Source organism: Manis javanica, chromosome 3 (assembly GCF_040802235.1).
Source record: "Manis javanica isolate MJ-LG chromosome 3, MJ_LKY, whole genome shotgun sequence".
In the NCBI taxonomy this organism is placed as follows: domain Eukaryota; kingdom Metazoa; phylum Chordata; class Mammalia; order Pholidota; family Manidae; genus Manis; species Manis javanica.
In genome coordinates, this window is record NC_133158.1 from 57,010,021 (window position 1) to 57,029,371 (window position 19,351).

The 19,351-nt window shown below is 46.2% G+C and overlaps 1 protein-coding gene across 14 annotated transcripts in view; it reads right to left on the bottom strand.

The window, feature by feature from the left end:
• Nucleotides 1–19,351, bottom strand: part of KALRN (kalirin RhoGEF kinase) — a 654,582-nt gene that overhangs the window by 22,119 nt on the left and 613,112 nt on the right. For all 14 annotated transcript variants that reach the window (XM_073231508.1, XM_073231507.1, XM_073231506.1 and 11 more), the window contains 5 exons: nucleotides 5,615–5,642; nucleotides 4,960–5,131; nucleotides 3,175–3,296; nucleotides 2,371–2,502; nucleotides 733–897 (listed from right to left, as the gene is read on the bottom strand). In XM_073231508.1, coding sequence (XP_073087609.1) covers nucleotides 733–897; nucleotides 2,371–2,502; nucleotides 3,175–3,296; nucleotides 4,960–5,131; nucleotides 5,615–5,642 — 619 coding nt within the window. The remainder of the gene's footprint in view (nucleotides 1–732; nucleotides 898–2,370; nucleotides 2,503–3,174; nucleotides 3,297–4,959; nucleotides 5,132–5,614; nucleotides 5,643–19,351) is intronic.

Sequence of the window (19,351 nt, forward strand, 5' to 3'; positions counted from 1 at the left end):
CTCCATGCTGTACTACTATCCCCGTGACCAGTTTATATTATGATTGAGAATTTTTGTGCCCCTTTATCTACTCACCCTCCCCCATGGTAACCACCAGTCACTTCTCAGTGTCTGTAACCCCTGGGGTCTATTGCTATTTTGTTCAGTTATAGGTATATCTTAATTATTGAACACATCTATATAAAAGTGCTCCTATGTCAAAAAAAGACATTCATTCTGATAGTGTTAAGGGTGAGAAACTGTCAAATACTCATTTTGATTCAAATCCTTCAACCAGTGGCTGGCTTTCCTCTCCCCATTTTCAATTGGCAAGAGGGGCTGTCCCTAATGCTGTGAGGTACACTTATGCCTGGTGGGGTTCCCAGGGGAGGGGAGGTTTGGTGCTCTGTCTCAGAAGGGGCAGAGAGCATCCAGGGGACTCATGACTCCTGCCTGCTCCCCTCTGTTCCTAGAGACATACCCGCGTGCCCCAGAATCTGGCAGGCCCAAGACAGACACGAGTGGCAGGTCTAACCTGTGCTCCAAAACACTTGAAATCACACATTATGGAAACATTCTTCATTCAACCTCTGAAATGTTATTTGACTAAAGATAGCTCCCAAATTCAAGTCCAAGTCACCTCCTACATGGTGGCCTGGCAGGCCAGTGAACAGCTAGTACCAGGGAGTATGTGACACGTGGCCAGGTGCCTTGCCTCCACCACCTGGGGTCATGGGCATGGCCAGCACTCACCGTATTCTGGAAGTTGCACGAACTCCGAGGGCTCACTGGGAAGGCTGATCCCCCAGGGGTTACTGGCACTGACTCTGAACTGGTAAGGACTCCCAGGACTGAGGTCTTCGATGACGAGGTAAGTGTCCAAGGTTGAAGCCACAGACTGCTGCCAGGACTGGGAACCTAGTGCACAATTTCCGAGGAGAGGAAAAGAGGAAAAGCCAGAGAGACATTGTTTCAAAGAGCTTCAGCAAACAAAGAAAGGAAAAGTGACACATTTTATTCAAGGTACAGTTGTGGTCACCGCACTGGGTGCTGAAAGCCTGTGGGTCAACTGTGGCAGGTTGGGGTTCAGTTTCCTAAATGATTGAATTTATCATGAGGGGTGTAGAAGCAGCTGGACTGTATATTCTGTTCATTTTCAAATGTGCATGTGTGAGAGTAAAAAGACAGAGGTCATACAGAATTTACAGAGGACAGTGTGGCAAACTTTTAATAAGGCCAGAAAAATATATGTCAGAAATTTATAACAAAAAGAGAAAATATGTATTTGGAAATTGAAACAAAATAGAAATGAATGAGTTGAGCACTCCACACACATGAAATACTGTGGGTAGGTTTCTTCACATAATTTTCTCATTTAACCTTCTCAAGTCCACAGAAACCTTGTGAGGTTGGGACCATGACTTTCTTTACAGATGAAGAAATTGAGTCTCAGAAAGATCAAACAACTTTCTTAAGAGAACTTAGTTAATAAGATAAACTATGAGCTGAATAATTGTGAAGCAAATATGAACTTGGTGAAATGCATCTCTCAGCTCGGCATTAATACTTTGTGCTGGGTTGGGAGACACAAGAGTGAACAGCTTAAGAAAAATGCTATTCATAAATAGCTTTATGACTGCATAGGGCCTATTTAATAGACGAAAGAAGAGTCAAAATACTAAGAGCAATGGAAAGTAGAGTAAAAGAAGTGATTTTGGGTCTGGGCACAAGCACTTGCTTTCAATTCATCATGTAGTTCACAGATGTGTTTTAACAACTAGAACTAATAACTATTAACAAGTAGAACTATTTAACTATTCCTGTCAGGCTCAGTTGTTTCTAACTACTGAACAAAAGTATACACTCTTAGCATGTAAATCTAATTTAAAAAGTGAGCAATGAAAAAACTCATTATATATGTGTGTAGATATACATATATATTTTTGTGATCTCTAAATTTTATCTGGTTGTGGGGGGGGAGCTCTGCTCATGTCATTCTAGTTATCATTTTGGGAGATAGATCACCAATTAGCAAACTAGGGTCCTGGGTTCGAGTGCCAGCCCCGCCTCTTACAACAGCTGCCTCATGTTTCTTAGCTTTGTTAGGCCTTCACCTCCCCCTCTGTGGAATGGGCCTGATTGGCCCTCTCTCGGTGATCAGTTAACCATGTGAAGGCACTCTGAAGCATGTCATGAGTCACTATCAGTTTGGGGAAAACCATTACTGGATGTTAGAGATCAGAAGGTGGCTGTGGTCTGGCACTGAGGCCTTTGTGCTGAGTTGCAGGACACACAAATGATGAAAGGCATGGGGGCATATAGTTTCCTGGCTCTGAAGGGCTCTCTGGTGAGGAGCAGGCAGAAACAGAAGAGCAGGGGGAGATGGCCCACCTTCCTCTCTGTACTCCACGGTGTAGCCGGAAATAGTGCAGTTTCCCGTGCTGGATGGGGGCAGCCAGCGGAGGATCACAGACGTGCAGCTTCTCTCCTGGGCAATGGGGCGGTTGGGGGCGGCTGGAACACCTTTGGAGACAGAAATCAGGGTCAAGGGCTATTTCTGCAGAGCTTGGCATTTACACCAAGGGGAACATCACTTAGGAAACATGACCTAACCTGTGTTTCAAATTTTTACACCTTCTCCACCAAGTGGTGTACCTTGCTCCAGGCCCGAGGGAGACCTGGCAGACACACTTCACTCTTGGAAATTCTTCCTCGGGATAAATACTGCACCGTGGAGATAAGGTTTGGTCAGGGAGCTATACGGTAGGCCCGAGACAGCTTTTAGCGGTGATTTGGGCTCTTCTACTTGCGAGGACTTTACTTTGGGTTTTCATAAGGGACCTTTTCTTTCCCAGGTCTCAGGGAGCCCTTGTTATGTCCACTTAAAATGTTTGACTCACACAAATACATGGAGACCGAATTTATGAATTTGCATTTGCCAAACATTATAAGTAGCAATGGCGGTTGTCAGGGGCTGGGGGTGGAGGGGAGTTTGATGGGCCCAGAGTTTCAGTTTTGCAAGATGAGAAGCGCTCTGGAGACTGGCTGCCCCACAGTGAGAAGGTCCTTAATGTTATTGATCTGTGCACTCAAAGCTGGCTAAGATGGTAAATTTTATGTCATGTGTATTTTACCACACTACAAAATAAATAGTGAAAAAGGATAAGAAGTGTTTGACTAACAAAGAGACTGTACCTTGCACTTTAACTGTAGCTGACGTTGACGTGGTCCCATGGTCGTTTGTAGCTATGCAGGTATAAATCCCGCTGTCTTGGGGCATCAGATTGCAGATCTTTAGGGTGATTTCCCCAGAATCACTAGAGACACCAGAAGGAAGCTCTTCAAACTCCAGGAATGAGACAACTGACTGACGGGTAAGACCCCATAGGGGGGGCCACGGTGTGCTGAGCTGAATCCTTAGGCCCGAGGTCGGCCCCAGCTCTGTGACCTTCCCACACACCTTGCCTCTCTGTATTCCCATTTCCTTATGGGAAAAAAATTCTTGCCCTGTCCATCTCTCAATTTCTCATTTGTGTTGTACAGGAGGGACAGAGATAAAAAAGGAGCAAATGCGATATGAGAACATGGTTTGAAATACATCAAGTCCTGGAAAGATACTGGTCCAAACTATTTTCAGTGTTATTACCACTAACAATGTCCTAAAATAGTTTCAGTTTCACAAATTAATAATGAATATACAAGAAAATGAAAAGAATAAAGAATGAAAATATTCGTGTTTCAAATTCTACATGTGGGACCCTGAAAACTATTACATGAATTAAGTAAAGGGCAAGTTCCTCCACTCATTGATAGCTTTCGCCATCGTCCCAGCCTGGGGTCCAGAGCATCACAAGGGCAGAACCACCCTGACAGGGCTAAATGCTGCCATCCCAGTCAGACCCACTCCCGCCCCAGTGGACAGTGGACAGTGGAGACGTGTCCTGGTGATCCCGCAATCCTCAACAAGCAGTGACTCTCACACCAAGCTCCTTGGATCTGATATTTTGGGACCTGGCCAGGGAGTCTTTGCCGGGAACATCATTTCACATGCACAAAAATCAAGTGAATGGATAACAGTTTCTTCATTCTAGGTGTTTCTTCCATAAATGTTGCTTAAGCATTTAGGGCCTATTACTTCTCATCCACTGTAAGCAGCAGTACACAATAAAGCTCACAATTAGCAGTAATAAATATTAACAGAATGATTGAGAGGCTGTCAACCAAGTTTTGTTAAGAAGCTTTTTATGTAGAAGCTTGTGGCTGGATTTCCTGTTTCCTTTTTGCACATTTTGGAGTCATTTTTTTCCTTTTAAAATTGTTCCCAGGCTAATGGAGGAATTAAATATATCACTGTTTCACAGGACCCTGAGGGCCACAAACAACTCAGGAATGTCTAGAAGTGAGGACTACATTGCTACCACAGATCTGAGGGCTTCGCCACTTCTCCCAACACCAGGATTACCCTGGGGACCCCTGGGGCACATCACTAAATGGGGTGTATGTATGTTAGTGACTGTCAAAGCTCTCTCTGAAAGTACAGCTAGGGTTGACTTGAGAAATAGGTTTGTGTTTTTCTTGATCAATTTAATGTGGGTCCAGGAGGCACTCTTTCTAAGCTGTTCATGTTAATTCCACATAAGTCTACATTGTTGCTAAGTTACAGATGCTGAGCAACAAGTAAATACATTCTGGCCATGCCCCAGATGTTCATTGGGCTCGGCGGCAGGCGGTAGCAAGTGGCCGAGGCCTGAGCACACTGTCGTGCGAGTGCACTGTCCTGAGAGTACACGACTGTGAGCTACCCACGCGCCTGGACCCAGTCTCTCTCCTAAGCAGGGCCAAGCATTTGTGCTGGCACAGGCTCCAGCGCAGCTGTTTTCTTGAGGAGACTAAGTAGCTGAACAGAAGCTGCATTCCAGGCTCCACCTCTGGGAACCACACTAAGATGCTGGTGGTGCAGACGTGGGACCATCAGCTTACCAGGAGGACACGGAGTACGTGGCTGAGCTGTTGTCAGTGTCGAGGATGTTCTGGTCTGGACCCTTCCAGGTGATGATGGGCTTTGGCCGCCCACAGACTTTGCACTGCAATGTCACTGTGTCCCCAAGCAAGCAGGTCACATCCACTAAGGGCACAAGGAATTCTGGGGCCACTGTGGTCAAATTGACATAAATTTACATTGTTCAGAAGAAACTTTGAACAGTCATTTAGTAACAGAACAAGCATCCCCCACCCATATTGTGTAATGAGTCAAATAATCTTCAGCTTAGCACTGTTATCTGTGTCCCATTAAAAAGTATTTTAAAATAAATGTTTATTGTAGAAAAATTAGGAAGTACAGCTAAGCAAAAAGAAGAAAAAGCCCCATGATGTCATAATGCAGAGGAAACTACTGTGAACATTCTGTTATATGTCCTTTCAGGCTTTATACCCACACACTTTGTCTGAAAAAAACTGGCTCCCATTACACATATTGCAAGCTGTGGTCTTTCTCACCCCATCGGTTTACCATAAACACCCTTCCTTGTCCTTCTACAGAACTGCATCACCATTGCATAAAGCCTCTAAAGTGCTGGCTTTGTCAAAATTTGTTTGGCCAACCCCATGTTCTCAGTCCTACTACTTTTTAACTCACCTTCTTGAATGAAATTTGGATTTAAGATCTGAAAAACACAAAGAAACAGAAAATTGCTTAAATCCTAAACCACTAAAAGAGAGCAGGAGACTTTTATCCTATTGAGTAAAAGGAAGTGCAGCTTGGGGAGGTGGCCTGCAGGCCAGCCTGTGCTCAGCGACTGTATCCTCACTGCAGTGACAGCGCAGGGCACCCGGCTCACCCTCCCATCTGCCCTGGTCTTCCTCACTGCCCTGGGCGGCCTGGGAGCTCTGCGGGCTGCAGCTGGCCTTTCTGTCCTCTTTCTTCTCGGTGGCTCTTCCTTCCTGTCATGTGGAAATGCCCATGCTCCCTGCCCACCCCCCTTCAACGTACACTCAAGTGACATGATGGCACCGATTCTTCCCAGCATCACGCATTTTCTGAAACAGAGGACCTGACACTTGTCAAACTGGAGGGGTGACTGACATTGACCACTAACCACCAACCTAGGGCTTTCCTTCCAAATTACCCTCTGTCCCAAGCAGGGGAAACCTCTCTTGAAGCAGTTAAATGCACAGCTTGTCAGGTTGAAGGGGAGCGAGAGGCCATGCCTGTCCATCCCGTCCCCCGCTGGGGCTCCTGTAGCCCAGGCCTCCTTGGGGCAACTAGGAAGCCAGTGACCTAACCATTCTAGTCCTCTGCACTGCTCGGGTAGGAAAACAGAGACGTAGGTCAGCTAAGTGACTTGCCCAGCCACATAGCTGGCTGGTGGATGCACTGCCAGAGCTCTTTGCACCTACTGTGTGCACTGCCTCATGACACCATGGATCTTTCCAGAAGGAGAAACCTTGCAGCCAATGAGCCATGCTGAGAAGTTACCCCTTCTTAAGAAGATGATTGCCTTGATTTTTCTCCCATCTTCTGTATTACCTCTCATCATGTAAGTCCAGGTCACAAAGCCTGGCAGGGGGAACAAAACATGAGCTTCGGAATCAGAGAGGCTGGGGCTCACTCTTCTGTTTAATGGGATTTTATGCTAATTACTTAAGATTTATCAGCATTAATTTTCTTCACTATAAAATGGGCCTAAATAATACCTAGTGCAAAGTGTCATACAAAGATTAAATGATGTATGAGAGGGCCCTGGCACAAAACTGACAAATAACAAGCATTCAGTGACTATTTAAATAAAGATTACCTAATTCTAATCATCTCCCTTCTGCTTAACAGTCTTGTTGTTACAATAGCTTATCTCTAACAGTACGTCTTGCAAAATTCTTCTTTCCTGCATAATGAAGCCAGAAAGCTCACATGCCTTACACAAAGCCCGCTGGGCATTCATGCTTACTTCCCTGTATTGACCCGTGGGGATGTGAACATGGTGTCTGTGTGTTCTTCCTTTGCACAAGCATCCGTATGAGCCCTTTGGAGCAAAGGTGCTATTTCCTCTTGGGTACCCCTTTGCAAATCGGTTGCCCATGTATACCAGCCAGGGTTTTCACAAAGCAGGCTGCAGAAAACTCTTGTAATGCCAAGCCTTGGGGCTGAGTGTTCATGACTGACCGACCACTGGATGCCCTTGCTGGTCTCAAAACGCCACCACCTGGCCTTCCTTTAAGTTAGTGCTTCCCAATCCTTGATGTGGAGAGCTTTAAAAACACAAAAAATCCAATGCCTGGGCCTAGTGCCTAGAGATTCTGTTTTAATTGGTGTGAAGTGGGGCCAGGTATGGGAGGTTTGAAAGCTGTCTCAGGTGAATCATCTGGTTTGAGTAAAGCTGCTGCAAGATCCCCTCTTTCCAAGGGAGCTGATCACAGATAAACCAACTTCCTGAGGCTTTCTGAGGTGGGATGAGAGATGCATGGAAGCATTTAGCTAACAGCTATGGCTCTTCCCACACCTAAGAGACCCCTCCTACAAGAGGAGCCCCTGGCCGTGCTGGGGCACTCCCAGTAAACATGGTGGGCAGCACCGCTTGCAGCAGGTGCACAGGAGGCCATAAATGTATCCACCTCGCTTAGGGGAGGCAGGGAGAATGACATCCAAACCAGTCATTCACAAAGAAAAGGGGACAGTTTTCTAAATGCTGACAGTGGTTCTCTCAGGGTGGTGGGATGAAGGGTGGCTTCCCCTTTATTCAAAAAACACTGATTGCTTTCTCCAGGCTGGTATGAGGTTTTGCGGATTATGGAGACGTTAAAACATGGCCTCCCCGCCCCATCAGGATTTATAAAACCTTGTCTGAATTTGGGTGGTTTTTTTTTCCTTTTATTTTACTTGGGCTTTGCAAATATTCTGCATTCATATGTTTCACTTCATAATAATTTTTTTAAAGGAAAAATGTCACAGAACAACCAGACTGTATGTTCACAAGGACAGGACCACTTGTTACCCATCTTTATACATCAGGCCCCAAGGCCCAGGTCTGCCGCACAATGGGCACTGTATACGTGTTGGTTGAGTGAAAGTTTGAGCTTTGTCCTCATTTCAGTTCTCCCAAGAATTGAGGCTTGGTTCATAAATAGCAGCTGGAAATAGGACCAAGAGGTCTATAAAGTAATTACTTCTGGGTATATTCCTAATACAATTTCACTGGAGCCTGTTTTCAAACACAGATGGAATGTAAACGTTTTGGAAAATGACTAAAAAGACCAGTAAACTCCATTGTTTATGAGAGAAGAAGTTGTTCATGTGCCAGCAAAAAAGGAAGCAAATGCCAGGGTTGGACACAGCACACTATTCAGACCCAAAATGAGACATGCTCTCCTGCCTCAGACAGCGTTCTTAAGCAGCTTGGGCCTCAGTTTTATCTGTAAATTGGGGTTAATAATTGTGGGTAAAGTGAAGGTTCCTGTGGCCAGGATTCTCACCTGGCCCTGGTCGGCTAGCTCACTACACACATGTGGGCAATGCATTGCTATTGACTCTATATAAAGAGATCCATCCAGCGCTCTGGGCGACACGGTGGCGCAGCTGCAAGGCTGCAGGAGAGCAGAGACTGGAGTGGTGGCAGCGCCCAGGACAGAGACTGAGACGGCTGCGGGGGCAGAGAGGCCCAGAGGCAGAGACCAGCTTGCTGCATGTAGACTTGCTCTGAGAGGACAGGATTCTAGTGATTGACCTGCCACCATGGGAATAAAGTTGGGTAGAACCCCTTCACCCCAAGAATGTTCCACTGTCATTTCTGTGGTCTCACTGAATCCATACAGAACTTGCTGGGGGCTGAAACCCATTGGCAAGACAATAATGCTCACCTGGAAGCTTGTCTGCCCTAAGGAAGGACTCAGTGATTTGCTGATTTACAGAGCTGACCTTTGGATAGGTGGTGACGGCAGGCAGGGAACCAGGCGTACAGGCTCACTACCCTCACTGTGCCGACAGGCCGGTGGAGAAGCTGGAACTCGATGGGATCTGCTTGGTGTCCGGGATGGCACCCAACCGATGTTGATGTCCAGCCGTCAGCCAGCACTCAGCACTGCCTCATCCCCCCTCACTCAGGAGGCCTCCAGCATAGAGAGATCGGGGGGTGCTGCCCAGTCCGGCCTGAACCTCCCATCCTGATGGAATCCACAAGGGAACAAGGTAGTTGCATCCATGGTAGGAGTGTCAGAGAGGAGACAACTGACAAGAGGAGGAGATAAGCGGCAGGTTCCTAGGTCTTAAAATCTCCAGTGGGGTTTCATATACCCACGCCGTGCGGTGTCCTGTATGCTGCCACCCCAACTGCGGCTGGAGAGCTTCTTGCCTTATTCCTCTTTCTCGTCACGACCCCAACTACGTTAAGTATATTGTTAAGCACACGCACTATTTAAAAAGCACATCTTCCTGAATTCGGTGCAGACTTTGGTAGAAGAAACAGGAGAGACAGGCTGCCAGTAAGGCTTAACCACAGGCTCCTTATCTGGAAGGGGCGCATGGAAGGCTTCAGTCTTCATTCCCTGGCTCGTGGTTGACCAGGTGTGGCTGAGAAGCAGAGTAACATCACTGATTTGCGTGACATCATACATTTGGCACAACAAAGTCCTTCACATGTCCCTCAAAAACCCTGGCCAAAAGAGCTGAGCAGGTGTTACTTATTCCCTTTCCTTGACGAAAAAGGGAGGCGAGTGTAAGCTCAGGAGGCAGTGACCGAGGACCGGCTCTGCCTGCTCGTCCACCACAGCATCAGAGCAGAGGCAAGAGCTTGGGAGAAGCACTGTGCGTTCCTTGTCATTGGTGTTGAAGGTCTGCCCGCTTACCTCTGCTCCCCGACCTAGCTCTCCACCCCATCCCTACCAGTCCTCTTTAAACTCCCCGTAAGAACCAAGAGCCTGGGAGAAATCCACACTAATGCTTCCTTTAACTTTGACTCTGGATATCCTCACAGAAGATTCCTCCTGCATTTTTCCTCTTTCTTCTTTGAAAAAATCAGAGTATAGACTGGAAGAGGGTCAGGGCAGCCTTCTCACACTGTGGTAATGATCTATATGTTTGTCTAAGGTTTCCAATGGACTACAAGGCCCATGTTTTGTTCACTGTTACTGCCTCAGAGCCAAGCACAATGCCTGGCATTTAAGAGCTCCATGGATATTTGTCAAATCAATGAAAATTTAAAGCGGTGAGATCCCAACTTTGGGGAGGAGAGTTGAGAAAATATCTTGCTATGAACCTGTAGGGTTTTCCTGTTTCCATTAATCAGGAACATGACTTGCTCTGGAATCTCTTCGGTGAGTCCATGTCTGAGATTTAGCTAGAAGTGGTCTCTTCCCCACTCTGCTCTTGCAGAGGCTGGTACCCATGGCTTGGTGCCATCTGTCATAACATCTTTGCCGCATGCTAGTTGCCCTACTAGCCTTGTGAACCCTTTGAGGACAGTAATGCTTTTACATGTTTTCTGTACCCTCAGTCATGCAGTTTGACATAGCATCCTGCACACAGATCAAGTTGTTGAATCAGATTAACTGAGGTCACCCAATTAGGAGACTAGAATTTAGGTCTCCTGACCACCTTGTGTAATACTCATTGCTGTGTGTGCAGGGACCTGAGGTTTCAGCCTGGGACCTGAAGAGCTAATCATAAGCTGCACATGTATCTTGAAACCTCATGTTTTCCTTCCTTAGGAACCATCTGGAGTCCACGTGGAGTGGCAGATGGGAAGGAGGGGAGAACGGGAATCCACAGTGGGTGTGGTAGTGGAGGAAAGATGGTGCCATTTACATAAAATGCACACTTCCTCCGTCTGGGAGACCCAAATCCAAGAAGAGCAGGCTGGTATCGACAGTGTGGGCAAGAGCTGCACAGGAATCTGGTTTTATTTGAACAGCAGAGGGCAGCAGGTAGTCGTATTTCCTCCTAGACAGGAAAAAGAACCACTGGTCCAGCAGCAACTGAATTTCTTCCTTCTGGAGAGAATTCCAATCGTTTTCTTGATTTCTCTTCAAAATGGGAGGGCAGTGAGGTAACAAGAAAGAATTACAGTAAAATCAACCAGTGCTAAATGGTAAGCTCAGCTTTGAAGAGATCTTGAGTCTATTTGTCTTTCCTGTTAACTCCCAAGATTCTGACTCTGTGTCCTGAGAGTGAGGGTGAAATCCTCATCTGTCTAGAAAACCAGGTGTCAACTGACTCCAGGAGAAAAAGACCCTCACCTCATTTTTTCCAAATCCCTCATCAGCAGTCACAAAACACAGTTACAGTTCAAAACTACATATTGAGACACTGAAGGAATACAAATGGTCAGAAGAAACTCAAACCAAATGTCCCAAACTCAACTCGGAGCTGCCTTTAATGAACCAACTTTCCATGGTCTGCCTCTTCTATTCTCTTTGTGCTTGTTTCATGGGAATCTGTGTTCAGAGGAGGAAGGGAAAGGGATTTTTGATGATGAGATTTGGCAGTAAAATGAACAGATACAAGATTTCTAAAAATTTAGGTATTATTTCTGATTTAGAGGTTTAATGTCATGTCTTCACGTTTTCAATCTGGCCAAAACAGACATAATTTTCTAAATTTTTAGAACATGCTTTTCTAAAATTTTCAAAAATATCCCTCCATCTATCTATCTGCTCATTTCTAAGTGGACATGAAGCAAGCTGCAATAAAAAATATATATAAATGCAACACAAACTCAAACAGCAACACAATTATCTTTAAACTAGTTCCTTACTTCTCAAGTATTTTCATTGTCATTTAGTTCCAAGTACGTTTTCCTCAACTGTGATTTTTTGTCTATGACCCAATTGTAGTAGAAATGTTTTAAAATTTCCAAAAGGATGAGATTTTTTAAAATTACCTTTTTGTTAGTAATTTCTAACTTAATTGCATAGTGGCTGGAGTATTTGGTCTATGTAAGATGTATCCCTTGATTTTTGATGAGACTTGCTTTATGAACAGTCACATGCTCAATTTTTGTAAAATATTCCATGCATTTCTGAGAAGAATGTACAATCACTAGTTGTTGGGTACAGGTCTCTGTGGATGCCCATGTGTCAAACACATTAGTTGCTTTATGGGGACTTGTAGTCCAAACCCTTTCCTACTCCTCCTTGGTATTTTGGTTAGAGAACATTGAGTGTGTCCTCAAAAATAAAGAGGATTAAAAATGTGAATTTTACCAGAAAAAATAATAATTTGTCCCACAGAATAGGGGGAATGGAACAAAAAGGTGGTTTATTGTTGTGAATGGTCTCTCATGGTGCCCTCAATAGCCTGGTGGCCTGTTAGGAAAGGACTAGGGGTGTGAGTGGGGGCAGAGCAGTGACGGTGCTGTAACTTCCTTCTTATAAATCACATTTCTAACCCAGAGGCCGAGATCTTGACATTGAATAAAGTCTTTATGGATGAATGTTTTGAGGTTGCATCCCTAATGACTGACTGTGATCATACCCCTATCCCCCAAACTTCTTTTACTGAGTAAAACCACTTCCCAGACTCTATGGGCCCATAAAAGGTTACAATTTTCTCTGAGGACATGGCAGAGTAAAAGTTGATCTGGGGTTCCTTTGGGGTCTTCAAGAGGAAATTCCTACATCTGATGTCCCTTCTCTGACCTCCTGCACCACACTGGCTTCTCCCATGCCTGCTTCTCCCCAGCGTTCCACTAGCTCTCATTCCTCTCCCTGTCCCACCACCAGTTACGCTCACCTTCCACTGGGTCTACTGCAACAGCCTTCCAATAGGCCTGCTGGTCCCCACCACTGTTCACTTAGGTGCCAATTATCTTCCTAAACTGCAGAACAAATCATACCTACTGTGCTTATAAACCTTCTGCCTCTGCTTACCATCCACTGGGTCAAGTCCAGGCTTCCTAGCAAGTCCTTCAAGGACTTTAGAGTTTGGTCTCAAGTCATCTGTCCTGCTTTATCTCCTTCCACTCTTCCCATATACCTAAACCCCAGGTATCCTATATACTTCTCAAAATATGCCAGGCACTTTCATACCTCAGGGCCTTTGCTTATGCTCTTTACTCACCCTTTCCCTTCTCCAAGACCATTTACTTTCTATGAGTCCATCCAGCCCACACACTGCCCTCATGTGAAGCCAATGACTGTACTCTAGGCTTCCTAGGAGACAGGTTGTGAACAGATAACCTTGTGGAACTTATTTAATCTCTCTGTGCTCCAGTTTCCTCATCTGTAAAACAGGAACAATGATAATAGTACCTTTGTCATAATGTTGAGAGGAAAAGGCTCAGCAAGAGCCAGATACATATGAAAGATTGATAAACAGTAGCTATTATTATTAGCCCAGTGCCTGAATGGGTATTTAAATATCCACTCAGTGAATAAATAAAGGGTCCCATGCTTATATCAGAGCAAGTTTTAAAGTTTGCTTTATAAGACAGGTATTTAATAAAACCTCTTTCCTCCATGTGACTATGCTTCTTCAGCATGGGACTGGGTCTTAATAATCTGTTGGCTCTTCATGGTACTCACTGCAATGCTTTGGGTTATTAAATTTTGGTACACTGAGTTGACTAGAGCATCACACCCAGTGAGCCTGTCGGTGAACCCTGACAGCATGGCAGAGTGGGGGAGGGAGGTGGTGGCCCTTGTTTCTCCAAGGCGTGGCTCTTAAAGCTTCTGGGTCAATCGTACCACATAACCTCATTAGTCACACCACCAATGGAATGGGCTAGGCCTCCAGACTGTGGTGAGGGTGCCACAGGACATGCCTGACTGAAGGTGTGCTGGGTGACAGTGATGGTCTAAGAAACCAGTTCAGACATTTTCAACCTATGTAATTAGACTTCTTTCCTTGGCATCTATGGCCGGAGTCCTGAGTCATTGGGAAAAGGTGTGGGTGAGGCCAATTAATTACCCTGTCAAGGCATTAAGAGTCGCTGAGAAAGAAATTCTCCTTCAACAAGCAGATGTGTTGAAGGGTCAGGTTCAGGCCAGATGTGTTAGAAAGATGAAACTAATTTGGAAGGAAATTTCCAGTTAGGGAAAGAATCACAGATTTTCAAATTCGATGGAAGTTTGGAAGACTTTGCTTAATTCCTTCCTCTTCATTTGTTCATTTCTATTGTGATAAAATATACTACCTACCAAATGATAAGGCCCGTTCCTCTCTCCACCCTTCCAGCCCCTTAGGAGACTTTAGAAGAGCAAACCGAGGCAGAGGAAGTTGTAACTTTCAGTTCAAAGATGAGAAGGTGTCCTGAAGGCAGTTCCTGGTTTGGCCATCTCCCCCACCTCCACCGACCTGCTCCCCACTTGGAGCACCCCATCTCCAGGTTGTTTTTAATCTGAAACACATATCCTGGTAGACAAGACCTGCACTGATGCCAGTTTTGCTCTGTAAATTTGTTATCCAGTTTTCCAGCTCAGAACAAGGGAATATCATTTCTGCCCATGCCAGCTTGCCAAAGCTGAACCTGACCTGAACCTACCTGAACCTACCTGGCCTGAACCTGACCCTTCCTAGGACAGTACCTGAACCTCAGTGAGCAGACTTCATCCCATGTCACATGCTGAGTTTGGGCTCTCAACCTACTGCAGTCAGGACCTGCTTTTCTTGGTGTTGGTATGACTATAGCCTCTCTGGACCTCTTTGCTCTAGGCAGGTAAGAAAATCCCATCTTACTGGTAGTTGGAAGAAACAGAAAGCATCATAGATGTGAGTAGGCAGTGGAAATTTTTCTTATAGTTCTCCCAGGAGAGAGAAACACCAAAGCCGGCAAGCTAAGTGCCTTTCTCTTAGTGGCAGAATATTAATCAATCTGCACGTAGAGTCAGAACAAAGCTAGGCAACATGCATGAGTTTCCAGGCCAAACACATCAGACACATTACAAAGAAAATATTTTATAAAAATAAAATGAGAGGAATGTAATGCTTCGGTTTCTTTTCTCCAAAGAGCTCTTTTCATAAAAAAAATTGTTTTTATAAAATGCCGAAGCAGGCATCAGTGGAAACATACTGGCAATGCCAGGAGGTCAGTCACCTGACTAGGGGTGTAAAAGTTTCCTTCAGTCTGTCTAGCCAGGTTATTTTGAAGCTCTGAATCTGGGACAAGGAGCCAAGGCAGCTGAGGTGGGCACAGCGGGCTGGCTCTTTGAAGACGTGGAAGCTGTGGCTGGGAAATGGTGCATTCGGGGAAGGAAAAAGGGCTTCATCTCTAGCCACTCAAACCCTTCCCAGGCCTGGCGTGGACATTTCAGTCAGGTCTCAGGAGGGAACATATCCAGGCCATTCGTGCCACACCCCCTGCAAAGCAAGTTTTTGGGAACAGCACAGAGAAAACTACTGGGGGCTCATTGTTTTCAGTCAGGAGTCTGGGAGAGCAAAGGGTCTCCAAGTCCTATGACAAGACACCTTAGCTCTCCGTGGTGCTCAGATGGTTCCACACCACTTACTTAAACAGCTGTACCCTTGGAGCTGTGCGACTCTCAGAGAGAAACACGAGGCCTCACAGCTGACAGCACCCAAACTGGAGTCCGATTTTTCTGACTTCAATCCCATTCCGGTGACACTGCCTTTGTGCGCTTTTTATTCAAGTCATACTTCAGCTTTGGCAAGCTGGCATGGGCAGAAATGATATTCCCTTGTTCTGAGCTGGAAAACTGGATAACAAATTTACAGAGCAAAACTGGCATCAGTGCAGGTCTTGTCTACCAGGATATGTGTTTCAGATTAAAAACAACCTGGAGATGGGGTGCTCCAAGTGGGGAGCAGGTCGGTGGAGGTGGGGGAGATGGCCAAACCAGGAACTGCCTTCAGGACACCTTCTCATCTTTGAACTGAAAGTTACAACTTCCTCTGCCTCGGTTTGCTCTTCTAAAGTCTCCTAAGGGGCTGGAAGGGTGGAGAGAGGAATGGGCCTTATCATTTGGTAGGTAGTATATTTTATCACAATAGAAATGAACAAATGAAGAGGAAGGAATTAAGCAAAGTCTTCCAAACTTCCATCGAATTTGAAAATCTGTGATTCTTTCCCTAACTGAAAATTTCCTTCCAAATTAGTTTCATCTTTCTAAGTGGTTTCTCTCCATCATCTCTCAGAGCCCTTTCCCAAAAGATCCAATCATGTTCTTACTGCAGATAATAAGCCCCTGAGCTGCATACCTCGAGGCTGGCATAGCGCCCGAGGGTAATGCCACGTTCAGTCTGTGCCGTGGTTGAGGCCAGCCCCGTGGTAAATGGCAGGGACAGAGATGGAGTCTTTTGGAGTCATGACAACCTCTTACTTTGATGGACTGACCTTCTCTGCTAAAAGTGGCATTGGGCTTCTTTAAAAATTTAAGATGTATTTAATTAATCGGGCTTGACATAGAAGCCCAGCTGAGAGCCCTTATCCCTGAAGACAAAGGCCCAAGTCTGGGAGGCTGGTTCAGGCCTTCCTACTCCAGCGAGTGACATAGGTAAGTGGCAGTGCTGGGGTGGAGGACAGGTGCAAAAAGTCTCCACACGCGCCTTAGACAACTTTTCAGAGGTGGTAAAATATATGTAACAAAAATTTTTACCATTTTAACCTTTATAAAGGGGCTTTAAATACCTTCACAGTGTTGTGCAACTGTCACCACTATTCATTTCCAGAAATCTGTCAGCATCCCAAACTGAAACTCTGCCCTGCAGGTGGAAAGTCCCTGTTTTCCATCCCTTCAGCAGAAGACTTTTAGAAGAGGAAACTGAGACGGGGAACTTGTAACTTTCTGTTTGAAAATGAGAGGGTGCCCTGAAGACAGTTTCTAGTTTTCCCTGGCTGTTGTTCCCCCACCTACACCAACCTGCCTAGCTTGGGTCCTAAGAGAAATTCAGTACAGCTCAGAAAAGATCCAGACTTCTCAGAGATAGGAGGTGGCTCAGACAGTGGGTGCTGACCTTCAGCCCTTGACGCCCGGCTCCAGCCTGGTGTCAGCACAGCTACTGAGAAGGGGCAGGACTGACAAGCTGGCGGGTGGGCACGCCCCCCAGCCCATCATCCCCTCTGTGCTCCTTGTCAGCGAAAAGCACTCAGCAGGCTAAGCTGTACTGGAAAAAGTGAATTAACGCTAACTTGTTCCCAAGACTGCCTAGCGTTTGATTTCCAGCCTGATTTAACTTTTCTTCCCTGCAGAAGCATTTCTGTCATATATGAGACCCCCCTCCACTCCAACTCCTGAGGTGTAATGAGTGCAAGGTAAAGAGGGAAGGTGAGCTCTGGGCAGACCCTTGCCATTTTTAGAACAGTTCTCACTGAAGTTTGATCACGGATCAGCAGGAGAAAAGGGTGCTAGGCTGTGAGGGGATGGCATAGACCTGGTGCCAACCTTGTGGTGGTGGTGGTGGGGCCTGTGTGCTGGGAGTGGAGGCTGTCCTTGAGAATAGTCACAAGAGTGTCTCCACCACAGAAGAAAAAGGATGCAAACATCAGAGCAGAGAATTGCCTCTTTTTACATAATTGGGTGTTCTTAGAAAGCTTTGAAAATCAGATTCCTAGGATTCAAGGTGCTTTATTTTTCTCCTAATTAGCTTTACAGGATGTGCCTATATATCTCCATAAAACAGTATGGTGGGACATATACCAGCCCTGAGGGCAGCAAGTAGCTGATGTGTAAGCAAAGACCCCAGGAAACTTCTCTTTAAAGGAACCATTCAATCCACCCATTGGGCAAAAGCAAAGAATGTGGCAGTGACATGCGGGAGGAGGAAGGGGTGAGAGCTTATACACAGCCAGGATTGCAACCACAGTACTAGCATTAGTCATCAGCAGGTAGGCCTGAGCATCCGGAGCCCGCGCCTGGAGCCACACACAGGCTGCACGGGCTGGGGGGCAGCTGGCGTTCCAGGCACAGGGGCTCATAGCACAGGCCACAGGAGTTGCAATTCAGCTTAGGAGGGCACAGGGACATGCTCCCAAGGAGACAATACGTATTATAACCACCAGGATCAGAAGACAAGGGTGAGATCGGAGACCAGGCTGGGCCTGATAATGATACCCCAAATCATCAACATAGCAGTAAGAGGCTTGGAGGGATGGCCCGCTCTCCTGTTTCCCAAGCTGGGTCTGTAAGGGACAGCTCTCTTTAGTATGCCTGCCTGGTCATTTTTCTGCTTCTGTCATAGACACTGTAATAAAGTTCCACTTACCTATCTTGCAAGAACATTCTCAACTCGTGTTGACCAGGCTGCCTTTCTATGTCTTACTTGTTATTTGTGTCTGAAAATACTAAAGGAGCAGGGCCGAGATGCTGGCCTTCCCTGCATTTGCTCATGTGCTCAGAGGCCTTTCAACCTGGCAATACAGTTCAGAGAAGCTCGCAGGTGCCGAGAAGATCCATGGGGAATCGCCCTGGGCTGCACGCACCTCTATTACAGAGATCTTGGATTTAACCAGAATGTTTAGAGTTTCCAACCACATGCCCCCTCAAGAGTGCCAGTTAAGTGAAATTTCTGCCTCAACAACTGCATTTGAAACCTTTTCAGGCAAGCATCCACACAGCATCCGACTTTCCTCTGTTCAGATTAACGTTCTGGTAGCTTTGCTTATGCACCCCTGGCTTCCCCCAGGACCCACCTCCCTCAGCCTATGCAAAGGGCTGCAGAGGTTGGATGAGTAAGAACCTTAGAAATGTGTTCAGTTCACAAAGCAAGGCTAAGACGTGTGTGTACATGTGCATGTGTGTGCGTGTGAGCCTTTTGCTTATCTAAATGTAGAATGGAGCGTCTGACTACATCAGCTGACCTCAGTTTGTGCTGCTCACATGGCCCCACAGCCATCTTTGCCCACCTCTTCTTTTGAAGAGCAGAGTGGGAAAGTTACTCTTCGAAGTACCCTGGCCCACTAGTGCTGAAAAAGATCCCAAATCTGGAACATAGCTACCTGACTTTTCCCCTCCCTGATCCTGGCCTTCTTCTCCTTGCAGGTGACATCTCTGATACATGCCAGCAACAGTTTGGCCTGGGGTTAAAGGGGCCCCCAGGTATCTACCAGCTGACAGGTGTGGGCCTCATGGGAGCTGGTGCCTATCCTATGAAATGCAAGGAAAGCAGAGGCAGAAATCTCCCCGGTTTCCTCATCTCTAAGATACTTTAGGCTGCGACCGGGTACCCACTTCCTCCCACAGTGGAGCGCTGTGTTGGCCCACACCTGCCAGATTTAGCTCTGCGGCAATACCCACATCCATGGGGGTCATTTTATCCTGGCAGAACTGCTGGTTCAACCACTTGTCTCTGACCAGATTCGACTCACTGGACCTCTTCCACAGCTCACTTACGCCTCCTCGGGCAGTATGGGCTTTCCCGGGCTCTGTGGCGGTTGTCATAATACGATGTAGGAGTTCTTTGGGATCACATTACAGTAAGAACAATAAAAGT